Below are 26915 nucleotides of genomic sequence, written 5' to 3'. Positions count from 1 at the left end.
AAGAAGTTTCAAATTCCGTACTTTCAATGGCATACAAGAAGGAAAAACTGTTCTAGCATTCATTAGTCAGTTTGATGACTATTTCCATGAGGAAACCTATGTAGAAAAAGATAAAATCAAGTGTGTCACTAATCATTTAGTAGACAGAGCATCTCTTTGGTGGACTGTAGTACGCAAGAGCATAGATTGTCCTGATACTTGGGAGAATTTCAAGAAGAAGTTTGTGCAGAATTTCCTTCCACCACAATTCCATGAGAAAGCTATTAAGCAATGGGATCTTCTCCAGCAACGGGATCGTGAGCCTATTCCTCAGTATACAGAGTTTTTGGAATGCATTACTCCAGCTACGCATGCTTGAAGACGTACCTGAAGCGACACACAAGCGCAAGTATATGTCTGGACTCCTTGGGCATTACTACACTGAAGTTAACATGTTCAAGCCTGCTACTCTTGAAGACGCCATTTCACTAGCTCACGACACTGAAGATAAGTTACCAGGTAGAGACAGACGACCACAGCAATTCCAAGCCAATGGTAATTATGGATCTAAACAATTCAATTCCAATTTTAGAAGATTTAATCCAGGTCGTTTCTCTTCATCATCTTTCCGTAAAAATTGGGAAAAACCACCTGCATTACCATCCAATCTCAATCAAAACCCTAAGCCTATTCCACAGCCAAATCCTAATGTACCTAGACTTCCCGCCATTGCAAACAATGTAACCAAAGCCAAGCCAATAGTATGCTATAAATGCCACCAGCCTGGACATCTAGCAGCAAACTGTCATTCGAAGAAGCCACCTGCCCATATCAACTACCTTGGAGCAATGGACGAAGACGAACATGAAGATATCCCTGATTTCATTGAAGATGAGGATGACACTACTACACCTTCGGATACTTTACCAGGTATGCCAACTCCGCATTCTTTATTGACTATGAAATGTTTGGTGCACGGAAAGGAAAAGATTATTTTGCATGATGACGGTAGTACTCATGATTTTATTTCAGCAAAATTAGTAAAAGAATTGAAGTTACAGACTGTACCTACGCATTACCGCATCAAAGCTGCATTCTTAGGCACTAGGTATAATGGTACACAGGAAGTGCAAGACTTAGAGATTCAAATTGGTCAATACACTGAAAGAAGAAATTTTCTAGTTGTTCCATTACAGTCGAGTGACATTATTTTAGGTATGCCTTGGCGTCACCAGCATAACCCAGATATAGACTATTCCACACACTCAATGAATATTAATTTTCAAGGAAAATCTATTACATTATATGGTATGCATGCATCTAATGTTTTTCCACTGCTTTCGCATACTCAAGCTAAACGTGCATTATGCAAGAGTAGTAAATCCTATCTCATTTGGGTGAATGAATTGCAAGTAAAAGAAAGTCATATGCACCCTAGGCATAAAGAATTTCTTGCATATTTTAAGGACTATTTTGCAGAAGACCTACCACCTGGTTTACCTCCTTCACGTCCAGAAGACCATAAGATAGATTTGATCCCTGGCACACAACCACCTTGCAAAGCACCATATAGGCATAACCACATAGAGCAAAAAGAAATTCAGAGTCAAGTTGAGGAATTACTAAATAGAGGATTGATTAGACCTAGCAGTTCTCCATTTGGTGCACCTATTTTGTTAGTTAAGAAAAAGAATAATACCTATCGTATGTGCATTGAATATCGCGCTTTAAATAAGATCACTGTAAAGAATAGGTATCCTATTCCTAGAGTTGATGACCTTATGGACAAACTGCAAGGATCTGCTATATTTAGTAAAATAGACCTTAAGTTTGGTTATCATCAGGTAAGACTAGATAAGTTTGACATATTCAAGACTGCATTTAGAACACAGTTTGGTCATTATGAATTTTTAGTGATGCCATTTGGATTGACTAATGCACCTGCTACATTTAGTAGAATGATGAACCGTATATTTTTGAAATATCAGTATTGTCTAATTGTCTTCTTTGATGATATTTTGGTGTTTAGTCAAAATGAGAAAGAACATTATGAACATTTGTCATTGGTTTTTCAGTTATTGAAAGAAAATCAACTGTATGCAAACCCTGAAAAGAGTGATTCTTTAAAACAGAAATTGAGTATTTAGGTCATATTGTATCATCTGATGGAATTAAAGTTGATCCTAAGAAAATCGATGCAATATTGAATTGGCCTATACCTAAAAACGTGCATGAGTTACGCTCATTCCTTGGTCTTGCTAGTTTCTATAGGAAGTTTGTACGTAAATTTTCATTACTTGCTTTACCATTAACCAAACTTCTGAAGAAAGAAATTGTTTATCATTGGCCCGAAAATCAACAGAAATATTTTGACTTATTGAAACATGCATTAATCCATGCCCCTGTTCTACAGTTGCCTGATTTTAATAGACCATTCTTTCTAGTAGTGACCGATGCTAGTGGATCAGGAATAGGAGCTGTACTTATGCAAGACAATCATCCTATAGCCTATTCTAGTTGTAAGCTGAAACCTTCTGAGCTGAAATATTCCACATATGACAAAGAACTATTAGCTGCTGTACAAGCATTAAGACAGTGGAAACACTACTTAATGGGTTCAGAATTTATGATTAAGACCGATCAGTAAAGTATTAGACATTTACTTAGCCAACCCCAAATCTCTGACCGTCATATCAAATGGGCATCCTTTATTCAAAGTTTTCATCCTATCATTCAATACCAACCTGGAAAAGAAAATGTAGTGGCTGATGCATTGAGTAGAAGACCTGGCATTCATAATATTTATGTTATATCTTTTGATTCTTTGATTGCTATGAAAGATACTTATCATCAGGATATTACTTTTCATGCTGATTGGAATAAATTAGTTCGAAATAATTTGATTCCTATTGATTCGTTGTCATATAATGATGGATTTATGTTTTATGAAAAGAGATTGTGTGTTACAATTCCATTCCGATCTTTTGTTTTGAATGAAATTCATTGTCCCCCATATCAAGGTCATAGAGGTATCATATCTACCTTACGTACATTAACTGAAGATTTTTATTGGCCGCATATGGATGCTGATGTATCTAACTTTGTTTCTGAATTTTTGTTTTGTCAAAGAGTTAAGAGACATCATGGTAAACAGTATGGATTACTTATGTCTTTGTCTATTCCATCTAAACCTTGGGAACAAATTTCTATGGATTTCATTACTGGTTTACCTAATACTAAATCTAACCATGATATGATTTGGACAGTTGTAGATAGATTTAGTAAACAAGCATATTTCATTCCATGTAAGAAAACTTTAGCAGCATCACAAGCATCACAATTGTTTTTGAAAACTGTTTTTACTAACCATGGATTGCCAAAAGTTATTATTTCAGATCGTGATTCTAGATTTTGTAACAACTTTTGGATTACCCTGTTTGCTAACCTAGGCACAAAGATTGATTTCTCATCTGCATTTCATCCAGAAACTAATGGACAAACAGAAGCCACTAACAGCACAATTCTAGATCTTTTACGTGCATATACTATCTCTAAACCACAGACATGGAACACACATTTGCATTTATTACAGTTTACATATAACAATACACCACACACATCTACAAAGAAAGCACCGTTTGAAGTGATTTATGGATATAGATTATCTACACCTGTTGCATCTTTGTCAAATAGAATTCAAAGTGCTGATGATATTGCTAGTATGCATAATACTATTTTTGATGAGGTTAAAGATATGATTGCTAAAGCCCAGCAATCATATACCAAACAAGCCAACAAGAAAAGACAAGCAATGAATTTCAAAGTTGATGACTATGTTTAGTTGAGAATAGAAAAACATAGACTACAAAGTGTAGATAGACATCCAGTTGTGAAATTAGCCCCTAGATTCTATAGACCATTTAGGATCATTCATAAAATTAATGACAATGCATTCAAGTTAGAATTACCACCTCATTGGAAAATTCACAACACATTTCACATTAGTTTATTAAGACCATTTAGAGGCCAATTACCTGTACACCCTGTTTATGAAAACCCACCTTTATTAGAGGAAGAGACTGAAATACTTGAACCAGAAGCTATCATAGACACTGACTTTATGACCACTAGAACTGGCCGAAGATATTCTAGATATCTAGTTAAATTTAAAAACCATCCTGTAGAGGAAGCACAATGGATGCACGCTAGAGACTTAAATGCTTTCCCCACTCTTTTAGCTCCACATTAGGCTAATAGCAATTGAGGTCAATTGCTATCCCACCCCGGGGTATGATGCCAAGAGGCATATTTCACGGTGGATTTCGTGCCACGGTGGATTCCGTGAGGTTTTACGGTGGATTCCGTAAACTTTGATGACCGGGGCTCATACACAAAGTGGATTCTTTGTGCGAGAAGTTGATGGGGACGCCTGTCCTTTTCGGGTGTTTCATTAATTTAGTGTGTACATGGGTGATTCCATAGCGGGTGATTCCGCAAAATGAATATTAAATTAATAAACGTTTATGAGTTTAGAGTGCGCACTCGTAATAAATTAAGGTTAGGATTTATTTCTAACCAGTTGATTTATTTATGTAGCTGAAGACTGCTAGGTATTCACTTTTGTCGGTTTAATTGTATTATTTTACTAACGATTGTGAATGCTTCAGTTGATGTGTAGAGATAGCAGCAGTGGCGGAGGAAAGCATTGGAGGATAGCGAGTATTCGATTTATGGATTATATTTTGATAGGCGCCACGCCTATATTTTGTCATGCCTATTTATTGAGGCATCGATTATTTATTATTATTTTGTATGCGCATGGGCGCACAGTTATGTTATTTTTATTTGGACATTGTATTGGGCGTGCCAGACTCTTTGGGCACCGTCCATTAGCTTTATTCCTATTTTTGTAAAAGCAAACTCAAAAGCTAAAAGCTTGTTATATTTTTGTAAATTGGGCTAGTATTGAGCATGAAGAGGAAATATACATAAAATACATGCTTTGTGAAGCGCTCACACAAGGCATGGGGGGAGATTGCACCCAATTGGTCTCTTGCTCTTGTCGTTCATGCTTTTTATCTTGTAACTTGTGCAAAAAGTAGAGTTCATTGTTCTTGGGGACCTTCCGGCATTCACTACGCGAGCATACATCGTCCGATCTGCGCACCACTCTCTTGCCAATATCTACGGCCCACAAAAAGTAAGTGCCTAGTGGACATGAGATGAGTACATTGATAACGCTCCATTTCTTATGATCACTCCATCTATCGGTGAGAATGAAGCAACCATATTTTATCCATGCGGCCCAAATAGGAGCAAGGGCTCTATCTGTCAAGATTGTGGGAGAGAAGGAAGGAGTCTCGCTTGAAGCTTTCTTGCTTGCACAATGGGGGAAGACACACAAGAGTGGAGGCTGAAAACAGTTTTCCTCTTCTTAGTTGTGTAAGCCAAAAGAACTCAAGTACAAAGAAATAGAAGAACCCTATATATGGGTCTCAAACCAAACTCAACTAACTAAGGTGGCATACTAACTGAGCCACGAACTAGAGTAGATAAGGATAGCTATCATGTAGCTATTATTCATGGGTGGTGTACCAACCGCGTCTGGAACTGACAAGTCGGTGACATAAATACACAATGGTCACCCTGGCGTATCACGAGTGGAGCTCGATATCTCAACACTCCCCCTCGAGCTCAATCCCAATTCCTGCACACCAAGCAGGTCTCTGAACTTGCGCAGCTTCTCTGCGCCCAATGCCTTCGTGAATATGTCAGCTACCTGATCCTCTGTGCTGACATAAACTAGATCAATAAGACCTAGTAAAACCCTCTCCCGCACATAGTGATAATGCACCTCAATGTGCTTTGTTCTAGCATGATAGACTGGGTTATTTGCCAAGTGTATACTACTCATGTTGTCACAATAAATGACAACTGGTCCATCTGTAGACTCATGCATATCATAAAGTAGCTTATGCAACCAAGCTACCTCACATGCAGCCATTGCTGCACCCCTGTACTCAGCCTCTGTGCTCGACAAGGCAACTGTAGGCTGTTTCTTGCTGCTCCAAGTGACTGCAGCACTCCCAAAAGAGAACACATATCCACTGGTAGATCGTCTATCAGAAATACTACCAGCCCAATCAGCATCAGTGTATCCATGCAACTGTATCTGAACCCCAGTCTCATAAAATAGTCCATACTGCAATGTGGACTTCACATACCTGAGTATGCATCTAGCCGCATCCAAATGTGGTTCCCTTGGAGCCTGCATAAACTGACTTACCAATCCAACAGCATAGCTCAAATCTGGCCTGGTAATAGTCATATAAATCAAACTTCCTACTATGCGTCTGTACATAGTAGGGTCTTCTAGAAGCTCACCTGCATCTGTGCTCAGCTTCACATTCTGCTCCAAAGGAGCTGAAATAGGCTTACAGCCTGTCATCCCATATTTGGACAGCATGTCCAATCCATACTGCCTCTGCAAGAGCTGTATCCCACTTGGTGATCTAATCACCTCAATGCCCAAGAAATAACGCAGCTCTCCCAAATCCTTCATCTCAAACTTCTGCTTCAATAGCATTTTCACATGAAGGATATCTTCATCACTGTCACCTGTCATAATCAAATCATCAACATAAATGACAAGTAGCATAATACATTTCTCTGTTTTTCTCACATAAAGTGAGAAATCTGCCTTGGAAATCTGAAAGCCAATAGTGACAAGATACTGTCCTATCTTGTCAGACCATGCTCTAGGTGCTTGCTTCAAGCCATACAAAGCTTTCTTCAACCTGCAAACAAACTCAGGATGAACATCATGCACATAACCTGGTGGCTGCTCCATATAGACCTCTTCTTGCAAATCACCATGCAAGAAGGCATTCTTTACATCCATTTGATGTAAAGACCATCCCTTTGATGCAGCCATAGCAATGACTGCTCTTACGGTTGCCATCCTTGCAACCGGACTAAATGTTTCTTCATAGTCAATGCCATATGTTTGTGCATACCCCTTGACTACTAATCTTGCCTTGTATCTGTTCACAGAACCATCAGCATTGTGCTTCACCTTATAAACCCACTTACAGCCAATTGCATTCTTACCTTTAGGCAAAGGTACCAATTCCCATGTAGCATTTGCTTCCAAGGCATCCATTTCTTCATCCATGGCTTTCTCCCATTTTTCTTTTCCCATGGCTTGCTTAAAAGAAGTGGGTTCTGGTTCCTGTATCACCTTGACCATATATGCATAGTGAATGGCTGTAAATCCATCATATTTCAGCCTATCCACAGGATACCTAGCTCTCGTAGACCTGCGCAAAGTAGGTTCACTCCCAGGTGCTCTCAAAACATCCCTGGTCTTCCTTACTCCAGGTATAACAATAGAAGGAATACCCAACTCATCATCAATGCTCTGTTCTGAGCCACTGGATTCACCATCCACATAAGAGTGACCTGCATTCACATCAAACATGGGCTGATCAACCTTCTCTTTTCCTTTTCGTGATACCTGCATACCACTATCTGCATTGCTTTGAGAAGATTCTCCTGATCTCAATCTGCCTGTCCATGGCGAAGAATGTGAACCACTGCTAGAGGACGCTCCAGGTCCACTAATATTTTGTGACTGCTGCTGTGAATTTTGTGCAGCATTACCATTTTGTGCATCTACATCATCAATCACATTTACTGGTTTATACCAGCTACTCATCTCATCAAAAACAACATCTCTGCTCACTGTAAACTTACGAGTAGAAGGGTTATAGCATCTATACCCTTTTTGCTGCAGAGAGTAACCAATAAAGATGCACTTCTCAGCTTTTGGATCCAACTTGGATCTCAACTCATCTGGCACATGTACATAGGCAATGCAACCAAAAATTTTCAAATGAGAAATATCTGGTTTCCTACCAGTATACCTCTCCTCTGGAGTCATTCCATGTATTGCTGCAGTGGGAGTCCTGTTCATTATGTAGACTGCTGTAGCAACTGCTTCAGCCCAATAAAAATCTGGCAAGTCTTTTTCATTGAGCATGGCACGAGACACCTCTCCAATATGTCTGTTTTTTCTTTCTGCAATTCCATTTTGTTGTGGGGTATGACTGCATGAATATTGCTGCTTTATGCCATGCTCCTGCAAGAACCTTGCAAACTCATTTGAGAGGTACTCTCCCCCTCCATCTGACCTTAGGCATTTTATCTGCAGACCTGTTTCTTTTTCAGCCATAGCTTTAAGAGTTTTGAAATGCCCAAAAACTTCACTTTCCTTTTTCATAAAATACACCCAAACTTTTCTGCTATAGTCATCAATAAAAGTGACAAAATAATGACAGTCTCCAAGAGACGCAGCTTTAGTAGTCCACACATCAGAGTGGATTAATTCCAATGGCTTCTTACTCTCTTGAACATGTCTAGGAAATGGTTTCCTTGCCTGTTTTCCAAACTGACAGGCTTCACATACCTTATGCATTTCTGCAACCTTGAATTTAGGCAATCCTGCAACAATATTTTGGGCCTGCATTGATTTAAGTCGCTGTACATTAACATGACCAATGCGTTTATGCCAGATATCAATATCTGCAACTACACCGGTTCCATGTGCAAACATTGCTGCACTCAATTCAAACATGTCTGCATCCAACGTAAACATTCTGCCCTTCTTCTTTCCTTTTGCTATCAAGCGACCTTTATTTTTCATATCCTCAACAAAGCATCCATGAGGATTAAATCTGACCTGCAAGCCCTGTTCAACCATTTGACCAACAGAAACTAGATTCTTGGTGATATTCGGGACATGAAATACATCGGACAGGTATTTCTTTTTCCCATCCTGCATAGACAAAGGAATTTTTCCAATCTGCACAATAGGATGTGCAGTATCATCACCAGTCTCCACAAATCCTGGTTTTTCCATTTTCCTTGCATCCTCCATCCATTCTACATGACCTGTCATGTGGTTTGATGCACCTGAGTCAACATACCATACATCATTGCTTTCTTCTGCACTTGTCACAGAATTGTTCATGTGCTGCACCATAAACAAATGCTCATTTCTGTCATCACCCTGTCTACTAGAAGATGCATAATTTCCTTGTTGCAGTTTTCCATTCATGATGTCATTCTGCTTTTTATAACAGTCTTTAGCCATATGACCCATTTTACCACAATAGTAGCATTCAACATTACTGTTTGCATTTTGGCCTCTTTGCCATCCACCACGACCTCTTTGGCTCCCCCTGCCTCTAGAGTTACCACGTCCTCCTCCATAGGACTGGTTTTCTTGAGTTTGCTGCATATTCTGATTTCTACCACGGCCTCCAAATCGGCCTCCTCTACCTCTGCCTCTACCTCTTCCAGCATTTGAGTAGAAGATAGTTTCTTTTGAAGTTCCTCCTGAAGAAGATGCACCACCATTTCTCTGCTCCTCAGAAATTAGAAGAGCAATCAACTCCTCAAAATCAGGAAATCTTTCACGAACTGAAATGGATGTCCGAAACTGTGCATAATCCTTTCCTAGACCATTCAAGGTCACAGAAACTAAATCATCATCTTCCACTGGCGACCCAATGGAAGCAAGTGCATCTGCAATCTTCTTCACCTTCATGTGGTAGTCATTGATGCTCATATTTTCTCTTTGCACATTGTGCAACTCTTGCTTGAGCTGCATTTTCCTGGCTTGCGTATTTGTGCTATACATCTTTGACAGAGTATCCCATGCCTCCTTTGGCGTACTTGCATCCTGAATATACACAATCATAGAGTCTGAAATGCTGATAGACAGCCAGTACATAACTTTCCTGGCTCTCTCATGCCATGCTTTGAATGCCTGCATTTGTTGTTGATTGGGAACATCAGGAAGAACTGGTTCTTCTTCATTTCCTGCAACACATTCCCAATATCCTTTTTCCATAAGGAAATTCGTCATTCTAAACTTCCATGCCTGGAAGTTGTTCTTGTCAAGCTTTTCAGTTACAATCTGTGAAAGAGAATCAGACGCCATTACAGAACACTGCGAAAAATTCTGTCACTGCAAAAACTCAGCTTCACCCTCACAAGGGCAAATCTGCAAAACTGGCGAAAGTGGTATTTGACCACACAGTCACTTCCTAGTGACGATTTTGCATAAACAGGAACCAAGGATGATTCTGAAACTCCCAATGTCTCTACGCACAAGCATACGATGCAATTTCTACAGTAACTTTTCACCGACCTGTAGAACAATGGCTGAATAGCATAAAACTAAGCCTTTTCCTGAGTGTGTGCAGAAAATTTCCACCTCCAAAACAGGCCCCGAAATGGCCTCAAATCAAAAAAACAAGGTCGCCAAGGGCTAAAGCCCTCACCCGCAGCATATACTGCCCTCTTGCTTCACCGCGAAGGGCGTCTCAACTTGAGACAATGCAGTACTGCACTTTCCGGCTATGCTACCTGCAGAGATCTGCTCCCGAAACAGAAAATGAAAGCAACACTGCTCCTCTTACCAGAACACCGCGAGCTTGGCTTGCTTTCTTGAGCTCCTTACCACGAACAAGGCTCTGATACCATGTCAAGATTGTGGGAGAGAAGGAAGGAGTCTCGCTTGAAGCTTTCTTGCTTGCACAATGGGGGAAGACACACAAGAGTGGAGGCTGAAAACAGTTTTCCTCTTCTTAGTTGTGTAAGCCAAAAGAACTCAAGTACAAAGAAATAGAAGAACCCTATATATGGGTCTCAAACCAAACTCAACTAACTAAGGTGGCATACTAACTGAGCCACGAACTAGAGTAGATAAGGATAGCTATCATGTAGCTATTATTCATGGGCGGTGTACCAACCGCGTCTGCAACTGACAAGTCGGTGACATAAATACACAACGGTCACCCTGGCGTATCACGAGTGGAGCTCGATATCTCAACACTATCAATCCTCTCCTCTTCATCAATCTTTGTCATCCTCATATCATTGTATGTGACACTGGTCCATCTTTCAAATGGACCCACATTGGCAATGGCTTTTATCATCTTCTTTTACGGCTCTTGCTTTAGGACATTGAATGCAAGATTGCACTCAATTATCCTGCGTACAGTCTCAATGTTTGCAAGTCGTTGCCTTTCTTAGAAAATCAACCGATCTATGCACATGACCAGGAGCTTGAGAAAGAGAGGATTGCCTCTCGGACGCCGCATGAGCCCCCACTCTTTGTCTTTTGCCGAAGCCAGATACAAACATGGAGCCCCCACCACCAATGGTGGAGGCCTCACCCATATCTGTTGAAGATACATCCCCATTCGATATTTCCTCATTCATAGGCATAGGTGCCAGTCTCAATATGCCACTTCCTCCTCCACTAGTGGATCCCCCTCTCATCTTGGTGAGAATCTCGTCCACGATGTTTTGAGGAATTTCCTTGCATGGAGCAACATGCCCCCCCGTCTTGGAAAAATGTTGAAGAAGTCAAGTTGCACCACTTGTGTAGCGCTTTCCACAATACTTGCACGTCCAATGGTGGGAATTGGACTTCTTTGTGTCCCTTTCCACATGGACAGCATGCAAATTTGAAGGCCTCGTTCCTCTCACAAATCATGATGTCGATGGAGAGAAAGAGTCACGAGCAAGAGAGAGGCTTGAGCCTTGAGCCTTGAGAAAGAGGGGGAGAGTGAGAGGCTTGAAAGTTAGAGAGAGAGGGGCTAGGAATCAAGATAGACTTGAATCTTGATAGATAGATAGCTTGCTTGAAGACAGAGAGGCTTGAGCAATGAGAATGCTTGTTGATTTGGTGTGGAAGGATGGAGGGATGGAGCATCTTTTATAGGCTAGAGAAGAGAGTGGAACAAGAGAGGGATCCAAAATGGAAGAAGAAAGAAGGTTCTAGAGTGTGGAAAAGAGCACCCAAGGCTAGAGCATGGGATCCAATAGCAATTGGCATCCAATAAGCAATGGGCATCCAATGGCAAGTGGCAATGGGTTGGCAAGTGTGCCACGCAGATAGAAAACAAGACAAAAACACGAGCAAAAATTGTGAAATTGACTTTGAGCGGGATGCGGAATGTGCCACACGTAATGGCCAAAAAGTAGCAATTTTTACATATGAAATAGTATGGATATGTACCATACCATACTATACAGTTCATACGGAACGAACAGGTCCATACTATGTACGAGGGCAAAGGCAACTATCCTTTCGAGCTTCAATGGAGGCTTTGATTTGATGGAGGTGGGTGCTAACATGAAAAGCCACAACATTTGATAATGAAATTTTGAGAGATTTACATAAAAATTGAAGTGCCCCTAAAGTGTATGTGAATTGCTTCTAAAAGAAAAATGTTTACTTTGATTAACTAAGGTTTCATAAAATGAACCTTATCTTGACAAGTCGAGAATGGAAATGAAGGTGTGACTAACTAAGGCTGTTGCTGACATGGCCTAGCAGAAACAACAAGACAGGTCAATGTGATTTCAAGGCAGCTCATGGGGGAGAGCCGACATGGTAACAAATTGAGACATGCTAGAGGTGGGTCTAGTAGAGAAGGCGCTGAACAGACAGGCAGAAACTGACGCATGTAACAGGCTGCAAGCATTCCTTCTTCCTCTTCTTCTTCTTCTTCTTCTTCTTCTTCTTCTTCTTCTTCTTGTAGCACGGGCGCGCAAGGACAGGCAGCACGTAGCTGCAGAGCACAGATGGACATGTCTGACCAGTCAATTGGCTGCAGACTGACATTGGATATATTCACATGTGGCAAGCATAGGACTATTCATGACTCAGACCAGCAGCACTGGTCGCACCAGAAACAGGGATGCACAGCAATTAGGTGCAACAACTGCTTCTTCTTCTTCAAGACTTCAGCTTCTTCTTCTTCAGGTCAACCTCTTCATCTCCTTCTTCAGGTAAAGTTGAAGCACCACCAATAGTAGGTGGACAGTTTTTGTGCAGGACAGATTGTGATAGAGAGGACGACAACTAGGCTGATGGGCAGCATTGAATAGACAACACCTCAAGTGATGATGGGCATGTTGATGAATAAACCCGCTCTGATACCATTGTTGGGTATGGAGCTTGCCTATGTGCCCAGCACGATAAGGCAGATGGAACTCCATGGAAGTGGGGGTGGAGAGAGAGAGAGAGAGAGAGAGTTGCAATACACAAACTGAAGGAAATAGATTGATAATGATAGGTGAGACAAGTAAGATGAAAGTACAAGTGATAGGGCCTAAATATATAGGCCAAGGTATCCACCTGCACCTTTGACCCTAATTTATTGCTAAGTGGTGTAAAAGTGTTCACACCTAAACACGCACTTTTACACAATAATGTGTGTTCACACATGAGGATAAATAAATCTAACAGGAAGGACATGTTATCACATACAAATATTATTATGGAAGACTATGTTGATATGAATTTGGCAAAGGAAAAACCTTTACCTAAGGGGACAATGCAAATGTGGTTTTAGAAATGGATTTCGATGGTGTGGCAAATAGTTGATTTTCATGAGGGCTAATATTTTATGTTTCACAAGTGGAGTTCCCAAGATTGGTTGTATTTGGGCATGGCTTGAGGCAATCCTAGATGGTGGTAGTGAGGAAGAAAATATCACGGAAGACATCCTTGATGCTCCCAAGGCTTTCTTCAAGGTTTTGCTCTTGAACCTACATGCAAGAGCTTGGATTTTGCAAAGAGCGCCTTTATTATTGAATTCTAATTGGTGCCTGTGTTGCACCGAGTCGTGGAGACTTTTTGAAGAGTCTCAAGGTGCACTTCAACAAGGCTATACCATTTAGGTGGAAATGGTGAATTTTCCCCCTCATCTATGGTGGTTGCTTGCACTAGTTTTGAGATCTCTTGGGCATTTTTTGGTTGAGCCCTCAATTGGCTTCTCACTACAAAAATAGGGCTTGTATGTTAGGGGATACAAGTAATCCTAGGCCCAATGGGTTGCCCCTTGAAGCCGAGGGGATGAAGAACTTGTGGTATGAGCTGAAATGGGGTACACTTGGTGCCCAATGCTTTAGATGTGGACAATTGGGACATTCTATTTGAAAGTGTCCTCAAGAAGGTTCGGCAACAGTAGTGGCAATCATGCCTATGAAAGGTACCCCTCAATAATAAATGCAGCAAGTTAAACATGTCAAGCCAATAAAGAGAATGCAACCAATTGATTTGAATGGAATTTGGGTTTCAAAGGGAGTAAATCAACAAGCGCATTCACATGAACAAAGAAGGGGTGGAACTAGCTCAACGTGAAACACTTTGGGTGATAGTGGTTAAGAGGAATGCTTGTCAAGGGGCACCTTCTCAACAGCCCACTCCCTTTTTAGCTGCAAAATGTGACACAAACTTTTCATCAAAAAGGTAAAGGGTTTTTATTCAAGACAACGCCAAGGGGGTTTCATTCAAGGCAATACGATACATGGTGTAACAAACCAAGCCTCAATCCCCTTGAAGGGTGCCCCCAAGGGAGAAAGTCCATTGCAGGTTAGGCCCGCTAGTCCTTCGAGCACAATTCATGTAGGCTATCAAGGTTGCAACAGCGGAGTCTCCATAGGGGTCTTAGTGCAAGGCTGCAAAACGGAGTCACCTTGCACAAAAGGCATACAAAGTCATTACAAGAGCACAAAGGAGCAAAAGTAGGCATGAGAGTGAGCCCTTCTTGGAGGCAAAATTCATATATTTCACAAAAGAGATTTAATACACAAACTCAAGCCGAAAGACATTGTAGAAAGGGACAACTTGGAACCTTGGTCTACAAGGTGAGGGACTAGCATATCAATTTGCCAAGGGTTTCTCAACAAAGCAACTGCCTCAACCTCATTATTCTATATATCTGTTTGGACCTATGAAAGGCCAAGCGAGCACATCTATGGCATTTGATTCTTGAGGCAAACTTGTGACATCTCGAGATACGTTCCATTGTGAACCTATTTTGTATTCTTATATGGATGGCTTTTTATGATGGAAATGGAAAATCTAGAAGCATGAAAAAGAGCTCAATGCAAGGGTTTCAAGACCCCACTGCAAGTACATTTAAGATCACGAAGATTGAAATATGAAATGTGAAGGGAGCTTCTTCCCAAATTAAGCGAAATCGAATATAGATAAGTGTGTTTGAAGGCAATTGGGATGGTTTTTTGTGCTGTATTGTTACACAGGCAACACATACATTCACAAGGATTATACCATTTATTACCATGGCAATGTATCCTGTCAATTTAGGATTATGTTTGATGTCTGATCATCATTGCAGCCTTCTTTGATTAAACAAAATATCCATGGTAGATTTCTCATTATGGAAATCATGTTTGAGAATGAGTTGTTATGGTTGGTGGGTGTTTAAGATATTTTCATATGAGTATGAACATTTAGCTCATGCTACATCACCTCATTGTGTGATGGATGGCTCGGAGCATGAAGCATGGGATGCAAAGCATGGGATGTATTGAAAGCGTTACGGTTGCATCAAGGCTGTGGTCATGGTTGTACCCCTCAAGGTTCTGGGTATACTTACCATTCTCAACAACACACAAGCACTTGGGCTCATTTGGATACAATTTATATATGTTCAAATGACTTGCTCTTACCAAAAAGTTGTTAATATGTGGATGGAAAGACATGTTCTCTTTGTTCATTCCAAAAAGTTGTTAATATGTGGATGGAAAGACATGTTCTCTTTGTTCATTCTCCAATACTGCTGGAAATGTTGCATCAACTGGTTGAGGTTTTAAAGCTGTGTTGGAGCGTTTACCATTATGCTTAAATCACAGTTTCCTGCAACAAGACCAGTTTTTTATTGTAAGCAACAAATGGTTCTTCAATTTAGCCATCATGTGCATTTACAACGCTCCAATGCCTGGCTGATTTTCAGTCAGAATGTTTGAAAGCTAGCCCACAAGTATGGGGTGCAATATACTTCAAATAATAGAGCTCATTCACAAAATTTACGAGGGTTTTTGGCAGCATCACAAGACTTGAATCCTCTTGTCCAAATTGGAAAACAATTGTTAATCACATGATATCTTTGATCAATTCACACACGAGTGGGCAGGAACTTTTATCCAGACATTCAAGAGGACCAAGTGGAGTATGTCTTGTTGGATCTCCCTCCTAGAAAGAGATCAAGTTGGGATGGCTCAACAAATGAACTATTCAGAGCTTACCTGGAGCATCTCAAGGCTCCCCTCACTCTCATGTGTGAAGAGATATGGAGGTCTGATGTGATGCCGTTTGATTAGGAGTTGGCCTTGCATCTCATTCGTCACCTAAGGTACCTGCACTAATGGAGGTAAAGCACGGACGGACCAATTTTTGTTAGGGTCATTATGTAAATCAATATTCACGAAGGTTTTGGTAAACAAATTGATGAGAATACTTCGTTGATTCATCCTCAACATTATGGTTTTATGGGAGATAGAATTATTTTGCATAACATCCTTAATGTCCAAAAGGGAATTGATTATCCACGCCCCACCTTGACATAGAAAAAGCTTATAATCATGCCAGTTTGTCTTTCTTACAATAATAGATAGGCTGCTATGAGTTTTGTCCATTGAATAACATATGTCATGAATACTATCAGTCAAAGTGGGGCTGCACGAATTGTGCTTAATAGAGGGATCTTTGAACAGATTGCTCTTTCTCGTTTTTTGAGGCAAGGATGCCCTCTCAGCCCTTTATTCGTTAGCTTCGTTTACTCATCCCATGTTGAGTTTACTACATAAGCTTGCCTCAGAGGAATTAGCAAACATGTTATTAATTGTCCTCTTCTAAGTACATCTCTTGCTTGTGAGCCTCAGTCTAAGTTAGACAAGGACTTTGGGAGCTCGCAGCCTATCAATGGCAATTCTCATTCTTGTATTAGCAATAATGATGAGTACTTAATTTGTTTCAAAGCAAGACAACTTAATTATTTTACTCATAAACCAATGTCTTAAGCCACTTAGCCATATCTTTAGTAGGTATTTCATCTTGTGTGTCACACTTTTCTGTTTGAGGCACATTAGGTGGAGATTTGATTGTTTTCACCATTTCATCCAGCAACCTCTTCACATTGCACAATGACCCTAATGAGTGTGTTTGCCACTTATGCCACGTGGCAGCTGGGTGCCATCATTTCAACATAGTCAGACAATTCAGTTGGTTAGATATCTTTTAAGTAGAATCAGCCTATTTTCATCATTGGTATATGACGCTACCCCAATTCATGCCTCCATGATCATCCATCACTCCAACCATCATCAATCTCACTCATCTTCCTCAATTAGGTTTTCTACAATCAGGCCTTACTGACGCACCTCCATAATATGCAAGGGCTGCCATGTTTCATCAGTGTTTCCTTGTATTCTTTTGTGTTTCATCTCTGCCCTCTCTTATCTCTGTGTTTCTCTTCTATCGCACACTCTTACATGGTAATATCACAAAGCTGAGAGACAGAGAACCCCTTTATTGCAGCGTTTGAACTCTGATCCACTGCATCTCTCTCCTCTGCAACCAAGCAGCCATGTCTGTACATTTGAATGAGTTTAACTCTATTTTCAACCAGCTGATTGCTTTGGAGTTTCACATTGATGAGGAGTTCAAGTCAACATTTTGCTATGCACTTTGCCTGAAAGTTGGAACACTTTTAGGACAACAATGGGTAATACCAATGCTATGTTGTTATATTCAGATATGGAGAGCTCTTTACTCAGGAAGAGCTCAATAGGCAAAATATTTCAGCAAACAAGTCTTCTAATGCACTCCATACTAGTAGCATCATATATGTTCCTTTCATTTTACACAATGGACAAGATGACGCCCACAGCGACGTTATGTGCCATCATATATGTTCCTTTAATTTTACACAATGGACTGGTCTTTGCCACATTTGGCAGACTTGTAATGCTTTCATTTTTGACTCAGCCTCAGGTATACACACTCACCTAGGTCATGTGTGAGGATTGCTATTATGGCCGATACTTTCAAAGATTTCTGCTGGTTTGATACTAAAACAGGTGGCTGCTCCATGTCTGGATATCGTTCCCACCACCCCTCTTGTGCCCACACCATGATCCCCTTCTCTCGTCCCTGTAGCATTGTATTTTGTCACCTTTGGACTTACCTAAGAATTTGTTGCATGTTTCCGAGTCTACTTGGCTGGCCAAAAGGCCCTTTGTAAATACTTCATTTCATTAATTCAAACAACTTCACAAAAAAAGAGGGACATAGAGAGACCACACACGCAAAGACGAGAGTGGGCAGTAGACAAAGGGCATCTTCAGGTAGCATGAAGTTGAAAGGAATCGCATGTGCACGACAGACAGGGACAGCGGATTTCTTTACCACCTCAATGAGAGGCAGAGTCACAACAAGAGGGTTCATCAGCTGGGCTACAGTTCTACCCCCCTTCCGAATTGGTGGCACTATCAGAATTGTCAACAAAGTTACAATTTGAGAGGTGCAACAACAGACCTGGAAATAACATAATCAACTTGCTTAAAGAGTTCTAAGGTATGTTTTCTTGGAGTTACATTGACCTAAAAGGATACTAACACATACTATTTCAACCAACCTCGACACTAAGCCTGTTAAGCAAAGACCCAGTGAATTCAAGATACATGCACCACATTAGGGCAGAGCTGAACAAACTCCTCCAGGCCAGATTAATCTATCATATTGAGCATATGGACTGGATACCACCCATCATTGTGGTACTCCAAAAGAACGGTAAGATCTGAGTATGCATGGACTATAGAAAGATAATTACACCTACTAAGAGAGATCACTATCGGCTGAAATACATGGAGCACATGATTGAGCATGTGGCAAGTAAGGAGGCTTATAGATTCCTCCATGAATTTTCAGACCATAATCAAGCGTAAGTCCACCAAGAACATAGGCACAAAACATCCTTCGACATAGAATGGGGGTATTCGCATATGTAGTCATGCCTTTTGGACCAATCATCTGTGCAAGGCTGAAGCTGCAGGAGCTGGCTACTAAATATGGAATTGATTTAGACATTCTTGAGCAACACTTGAATTCAGATATGGATAGGGATCATGATTGCCAAGATGAGGGTCCTCAGAAGGGATTCTAAGATTGCAACAGCATATGCTGGTAAGCATCAGAACTTGATGCAAGAGGAACTGCAAATGGAAGGTTCAGATACAATGATGTTGTCCATTCACATCATAGGAAGTGTTGGGTATGGAGCTCACATGTGCGAGCAGCAGGCTATAATGAATGGAACTCCCAAGAAGGGAAAGAGGGGGGGTGGGGGCGAAAGAGAGAGAGAGAGAGAGAGAGTCTTGCACGTATACAAACTCAAGGGAATAGATTGATAATGATAGGTGAGATAAGTAAGATGAACGTATAAGTGATAGGGCCTAAATATAAAGGCTAAGATATCCACCTTCACCTTTGACCCTTATTTAATGTTGAGTGATGTAAAAGGTGTTCACACCTAAACACACACTTTTACACACAATAATGTGTGTTTACACATGAGGATAAATATATCTAACAAACCTTGCCTTCAGGTTATGGGTGATTGAACCCGTGACACAAAACATACAAAAAAGGAAAAGGGGAGGTCTTGCCTCAAAGAGGTAGTGTCTAATCCCGTACAATGATTCTGGAAAGGAGATACATGAGAGGTGCAACATGAGGATGATCATGAAATAGTCTACCAAGAAGCTCAAGGACCGGAAGTAAGACATGGTTCAAAGGTACGTGTGCATGGCTCGGAGACTGATGAAAAACCAACATGGCTCAGAGGCATTGGGCACATGACTTTGAGGTTAAATATATGGATATAGCTTTCAAGATGAACTCAAAGGTAATGCGGGAAGTGGTTGCAATCCCCTTTGAAATATAGCTCCTTCGTGAATCGGAAGAAAAGAAAATGAAAAAAAATACAATCCATTTTGGCTTAAAATTCAGGCAGAGGATCGCACACAATTACTTCATAACTGATGGAAAGGTCTTAGCATATGTGTGCACATGGCCAATGTCTAATTTCAATCACATATTTTTATTTTTATTTTTCAATTTTATATTTTTAATATTAAAAAAATAAATTTTGGTCAAATAAAAATTCCCCCTCAATGTTGGATCTCGAGGATATTGTGATTAATATTGATCACTTGCCATGGCGACGCCAAGCACTAGATGCTTGGCAAGTCATTTTCCACATCATGTTGAAGGCAACAACCATGAGCAGTATTTCCAGTATAGTTATCAGGTACAAAAGGTATGGTACGATAAAAGACGGTACTAAATGGTACCTTATGACTTTATACGATACGGTACGATATTAGTATGGAAAAAAATTTACTTGATTTTTTAAAAAACCATAAATCATTAAATGATAGAACACACGTTTAAAGTGAAAATAGCCATTTCATTGCAAAATAAGATGAATACATGAGGGTGGCCCTTGCAATCGCATGCATTGCACACAACATGTGATATAACTAGAGTCTAGTACATATATGGATAATGGATCATAGTGGCATATGGACACAACCATATTAGATACAAAAAAGAGAGAAACCTATGAGTCTATAGACTATAATGAAGCATCACTATCATCATCATCATCATCATCAAAACCATCTAAGTACTTATCAAGAGAGTTTGAAGATGACTCTCGGTGTCGAATGATGAGAGACTCTCATACTCATCCTCACTGATGAGGTTACCATCATCATCAAATGACTCCTTAGTGTCCGATGATGAGACACTCTCACTCTCATCCTCACTGATGAGGTTACCATCATCGTCAAATGATGGCTCTCTAGGCGTCGACCGTGTAGACAAGGGGGATGTCATCATTTAGGCATGAGATGGGAGCTACTAGAGCCCTGCCTTACATATGTCTACAAGCCACTCGAACTACCCCTCCTCAATGTTGGAGGGCACCAAATGACCATACCCCTACAACCCCCTACTCCAACTCCTCACCCACGAGCATGCTAACTGCGAGTGTAACGAGTATCTCTACTATAAGCTCTCTATAGAGCTTCGCAAAGATCATCTCCTCCTCCTCATCCGTCTCCTGATGTACACTTAGAAGAGTGTCGCCCATCAACTTAAATGCATCAACATTCACCTATATAGTGAACAAAAGATTGTAAATGCTAAAGTCTAAATTGTGAAGTATAATCTTTCTCTACTATCTCTAGAACATATGCACGTTGTGTCTATATGATCATCATGCAAGCATGTGCCTCCACCAATACTGCTCTAAAGAAGTAAAGAAGAAGGCACATAGTGGACCCCTCGCAATCACTCATACGTAACACCCTATAAAAGAGAGTCACGACAATGACAATGGCATGAACTTTCTGCCAAAACTGCTCATTGAGGCACAAGCATTGCATGGCTTTGGCCTTCTCTATCTCATGCTTATCCCATTCATTTCATAGAGTGGATATCATGCAAACCGCACCTCATAAAGGTGCTCAAGTGCTAACCATATGTAAGTAAAGCAAGTTGAAGAAGGCTTCTTCAACTAAGTGTACTATGCTCACGATACATCGCAAGTACCATTACCTTTATCGTGATGAAGGTGAGAACTGATGTGGTTTTGTAAACCACCCTCTTCACCTACTTAAGCTTCCCAATGTCCTCCATGAGCAAGTCAAAACAATGACTTGCACATGAAATCTACACAATCGAGAACCAAACGGCCCATGTATCGACAATTTGATGCATTATCAGTAACAACTTGCACCACATTCGAGGGACCCACCTCCAACCACAAATTACAATCCTTAGAGAGAGGGTTGAGCCTTGAAAGATTCCAACTTTCAAGAACTAAGAAAGATAAAGGCTTGGGGGAAAGAGAGAATCGAGATAGATATTAGAGAGAATAGGGAGACAGAAATTATGAATAATGAAAGAAACAAATTTCAAAGACAATGTATACCTCAATGATAGTTTGCTGAATATGGCAATAGATGAAGGTGCATGTCATTTTTCTCTCTCTCTTGCCAATATCTACAGCCCACAAAAAGTAAGTGCCTAGTGGACATGAGATGAGTATATTGATAACGCTCCATTTCTTACGATCACTCCATCTATCGGTGAGAATGAAGCAACCATATTTTATCCATGCGGCCCAAATAGGATCAAGGGCTCTATCAATCCTCTCCTCTTCATCAATCTTTTTCGTCCTCATATCATTGTATGTGACACTGGTCCATCTTTCAAATGGACCCACATTGGCAATGGCTTTTATCATCTTCTTTTATGGCTCTTGCTTTAGGACATTGAATGCAAGATTGCACTCAATTATCCTGCGTACAGTCTCAATGTTTGCAAGTCATTGCCTTTCTTAGAAAAGCAACCGATCTACGCACATGACCAGGAGCTTGAGAAAGAGAGGATTGCCTCTCGGATGCCACATGAGCCCCCAGTCTTTGTCTTTTGCCGAAGCCAGATACAAACATGGAGCCCCCACCACCAATGGTGGAGGCCTCACCCACATCGGTTGAAGATACATCCCCATTCGATATTTCCTCATTCATAGGCATAGGTGCCAGTCTCAATACGCCACTTCCTCCTCCACTAGTGGATCCCCCTCTCATCTTGGTGAGAATCTCGTCCGCGATGTTTTGAGGAATTTCCTTTCATGGAGCAACATGCCCCCCCGTCTTGGAAAAATGTTGAAGAAGTCAAGTTGCACCACTTGTGTAGCGCTTTCCAAAATACTTGCACGTCCAATGGTGGGAATTGGACTTCTTTGTGTCCCTTTCCACATGGATAGCATGCAAATTTGAAGGCCTCATGCTTCTCACAAATCATGATGCCGATGGAGAGAAAGAGTCACGAGAGAGGCTTGAGCCTTGAGCCTTGAGAAAGAGGGGGAGAGTGAGAGGCTTGAAAGTTAGAGAGAGAGGGGCTAGGAATCAAGATAGACTTGAATCTTGATAGATAGATAGCTTGCTTGAAGACAGAGAGGCTTGAGCAATGAGAATGCTTGTTGATTTGGTGTGGAAGGCTGGAGGGATGGAGCATCTTTTATAGGCTAGAGAAGAGAGTGGAACAAGAGAGGGATCCAAAATGGAAGAAGAAAGAAGGTTCTAGAGTGTGGAAAAGAGCACCCAAGGCTAGAGTATGGGATCCAATAGCAATTGGCATCCAATAAGCAATGGGCATCCAATGGCAAGTGGCAATGGGTTGCAAGTGTGCCACGCAGATAGAAAACAAGACAAAAACGCAAGCAGAAATTGCGAAATTGACTTTGAGCGAGATGCATAATGTGCCACACGTAATGGCCAAAAAGTAGCAATTTTTACATATGAAATAGTATGGATATGTACCATACCATACTATACAGTTCATACGGAACGAACAGGTCCATACTATGTACGAGGGCAACTATTCTTTCGGGCTTCAACGGAGGCTTTGATTTGATGGAGGTGGGTGCTAACATGAAAAGCCACAACATTTGATAATGAAATTTTGAGAGATTTACATAAAAATTGAAGTGCCCCTAAAGTGTATGTGAATTGCTTCTAAAAGAAAAATGTTTACTTTGATTAACTAAGGTTTCATAAAATGAACCTTATCTTGACAAGTCGAGAATGGAAATGAAGGTGTGACTAACTAAGGCTGTTGTTGACATGCCCTAGCAGAAACAACAAGACAGGTCAATGTGATTTCAAGGCAGCTCATGTGGGAGAGCCGACATGGTAACAAATTGAGACATGCTAGAGGTGGGTCTAGTAGAGAAGGCGCTGAACAGACAGGCAGAAACTGACACATGTAACAGCCTGCAAGCATTCCTTCTTCCTCTTCTTCTTCTTCTTCTTCTTGTAGCACGGGCACGCAAGGACAGGCAGCACCTCGCTGCAGAGCACAGATGGACATGTCTGACCAGTCAATTGGCTGCAGACTGACATTGGATATATTCACATGTGGCAAGCATAGGACTATTCATGACTCGGACCAGCAGCACTAGTCGCACCAGAAACAGGGATGCACAGCAATTAGGTGCAACAACTGCTTCTTCTTCTTCAAGACTTCAGCTTCTTCTTCTTCAGGTCAGCCTCTTCATCTCCTTCTTTAGGTACAGTTGAAGCACCACCAATATCAGGTGGACAGTTTTTGTGCAGGACAGATTGTGATAGAGAGGACGGCAACTAGGCTGATGGGCAGCATTGAATAGACAACACCTCAAGTGATGATGGGCATGTTGATGAATAAACCTGCTCTGATACCATTGTTGGGTATGGAGCTTGCCTATGTGCCCAGCACGGTATGGAAGATGGAACTCCATGGAAGTGGGAGAGAGAGAGAGAGAGACAGAGAGAGAGAGAGACTTGCAGTACACAAACTGAAGGAAATAGATTGATAATGATAGGTGAGACAAGTAAGATGAAAGTACAAGTGATAGGGCCTAAATGTATAGGCCAAGGTATCCACCTGCACCTTTGACCCTAATTTATTGCTAAGTGGTGTAAAAGTGTGCACACCTAAACACACACTTTTACACAATAATGTGTGTTCACACATGAGGATAAATAAATCTAACAGGAAGGACATGTTATCACATACAAATATTATTATGGAAGACTATGTTGATATGAATTTGGCAAAGGAAAAACCTTTACCTAAGGGGACAATGCAAATGTGGTTTTAGAAATGGATTTCGATGGTGTGGCAAATAGTTGATTTTCATGAGGGCTAATATTTTATGTTTCACAAGTGGAGTTCCCAAGATTGGTTGTATTTGGGCATGGCTTGAGGCAATCCTAGATGGTGGTAGTGAGGAAGAAAATATCACGGAAGACATTCTTGATGGTCCCAAGGCTTTCTTCGAGGTTTTGCTCTTGAACCTGCATGCAAGAGCTCCGATTTTGCAATGAGCGCCTTTATTATTGAATTCTAATTGGTGCCTGTGTTGCACTGAGTCGTGGAGACTTTTTGAAGAGTTTCAAGGTGCACTTCAACAAGGCTATACCATTTAGGTGGAAATGATGAATTTTCCCCCTCATCTACGGTGGTTGCTTGCACTAGTTTTGAGATCTCTTGGGCATTTTTTGGTTGAGCCTCAATTGGCTTCTCACTACAAAAATAGGACTTGTATGTTAGGGGATACAAGTAATCCTAGGCCCAATGGGTTGCCCCTTGAAGCCGAGAGGATGAAGAACTTGTGGTATGAGCTGAAATGGGGTACACTTGGTGCCCAATGCTTTAAATGTGGACAATTGGGACATTCTATTTGAAAGTGTCCTCAAAAAGGTTCGGCAACAATAGTGGCAATCATGCCTATGAAAGTTACCCCTCAATAATAAATCCAGCAAGTTAAACATGTCAAGCCAATAAAGAGAATGCAACCAATTGATTTGAATGGAATTTGGGTTTCAAAGGGAGTAAATCAGCAAAGCGCATGCACATGAACAAAGAAGGGGTGGAACTAGCTCAACGTGAAACACTTTGGGTGATAGTGGTTAAGAGGAATGCTTGTCAAGGGGCACAAACTTTTCATCAAAAAGGTAAAGGGTTTTTATTCAAGACAACGCCAAGGGGGTTTCATTCAAGGCAATACGATGGTGTAATAAACCAAGCCTCAATCCCCTTGAAGGGTGCCCCCAAGGGAGAAAGTCCATTGCAGGTTAGGCCCGCTAGTCCTTCGAGCACAATTCATGTAGGCTATCAAAGTTGCAACAGCGGAGTCTCCATAGGGGTCTTAGTGCAAGGCTGCAAAACGGAGTCACCCTGCACAAAAGGCATACAAAGTCATTACAAGAGCACAAAGGAGCAAAAGTAGGCATGGGAGTTAGCCCTTCTTGGAGGCAAAATTCATATATTTCACAAAAGAGATTCAATACACAAACTCAAGCCGAAAGACATTGTAGAAAGGGACAACTTGGAACCTTGGTCTACAAGGTGAGGGACTAACATATCAATTTGCCAAGGGTTTCTCAACAAAGCAACTGCCTCAACCTCATTATTCTATATATCTGTTTGGACCTATGAAAGGCCAAGCGAGTACATCTATGTCATTTGATTCTTGAGGCAAACTTGTGACATCTCGAGATACGTTCCATTGTGAACCTATTTTGTATTCTTATATGGATGGCTTTTTATGATGGAAATGGAAAATCTAGAGGCATGAAAAAGAGCTCAATGCAAGGGTTTCAAGACCCCACTACAAGTACATTTAAGATCACGAAGATTGAAATATGAAATGTGAAGGGAGCTTCTTCCCAAATTAAGCGAAATCGAATATAGAGAAGTGTGTCTGAAGGCAATTGGGATGGTTTTTTGTGCTATATTGTTACACAGGCAACACGTACATTCACAAGGATTATGCCATTTATTACCATGGCAATGTATCCTGTCAATTCAGGATTATGTTTGATGTCTGATCATCATTGCAGCCTTCTTTGATTAAACAAAATATCCATGGTAGATTTCTCATTATGGAAATCATGTTTGAGAATGAGTTGTTATGGTTGGTGGGTGTTTAAGATATTTTCATATGAGTATGAACATTTAGCTCATGCTACATCACCTCATTGTGTGATGGATGGCTCGGATCATGAAGCATGGGATGTAAAGCATGGGATGTATTGAAAGCGTTATGTTTGCATCAAGGCTGTGGTCATGGTTGTACCCCTCAAGGTTCTGGGTATACTTACCATTCTCAACAACACACAAGCACTTGGGCTCATTTGGATACAATTTATATATGTTCAAATGACTTGCTCTTACCAAAAAGTTGTTAATATGTGGATGGAAAGACATGTTCTCTTTGTTCATTCCAAAAAGTTGTTAATATGTGGATGGAAAGACATGTTCTCTTTGTTCATTCTCCAATACTGCTGGAAATGTTGCATCAACTGGTTGAGGTTTTAAAGCTGTGTTGGAGCGTCTACCATTATGCTTAAATCACAGTTTCCTGCAACAAGACCAGTTTTTTATTGTAAGCAACAGATGGTTCTTCAATTTAGCCATCATGTGC

At 40.8% G+C, this 26915-nt stretch overlaps 1 protein-coding gene across 1 annotated transcript in view; it reads right to left on the bottom strand.

Moving 5' to 3' along the window:
- LOC148028927 (monodehydroascorbate reductase 4, peroxisomal-like) overlaps positions 1-22530 on the bottom strand; it is a 30825-nt gene extending 8295 nt beyond the window's left edge. The window contains exons 1-2 of the mRNA XM_087688511.1: positions 22303-22530; positions 20919-21050 (exon numbers count right to left, since the gene is read on the bottom strand). Coding sequence (XP_087544637.1) covers positions 20919-21050; positions 22303-22530 — 360 coding nt within the window. The remainder of the gene's footprint in view (positions 1-20918; positions 21051-22302) is intronic.
- Positions 22531-26915: the final 4385 nt, after the last annotated feature.

Source organism: Lygodium microphyllum, chromosome 11 (genome assembly GCF_053477565.2).
Source record: "Lygodium microphyllum isolate KBCC chromosome 11, Lygodium_microphyllum_v1.1.10, whole genome shotgun sequence".
In the NCBI taxonomy this organism is placed as follows: Eukaryota; Viridiplantae; Streptophyta; class Polypodiopsida; order Schizaeales; family Lygodiaceae; genus Lygodium; species Lygodium microphyllum.
Note: the sequence above shows the minus strand (reverse complement) of the source record. Positions and strands in the feature narration are given on the sequence as shown.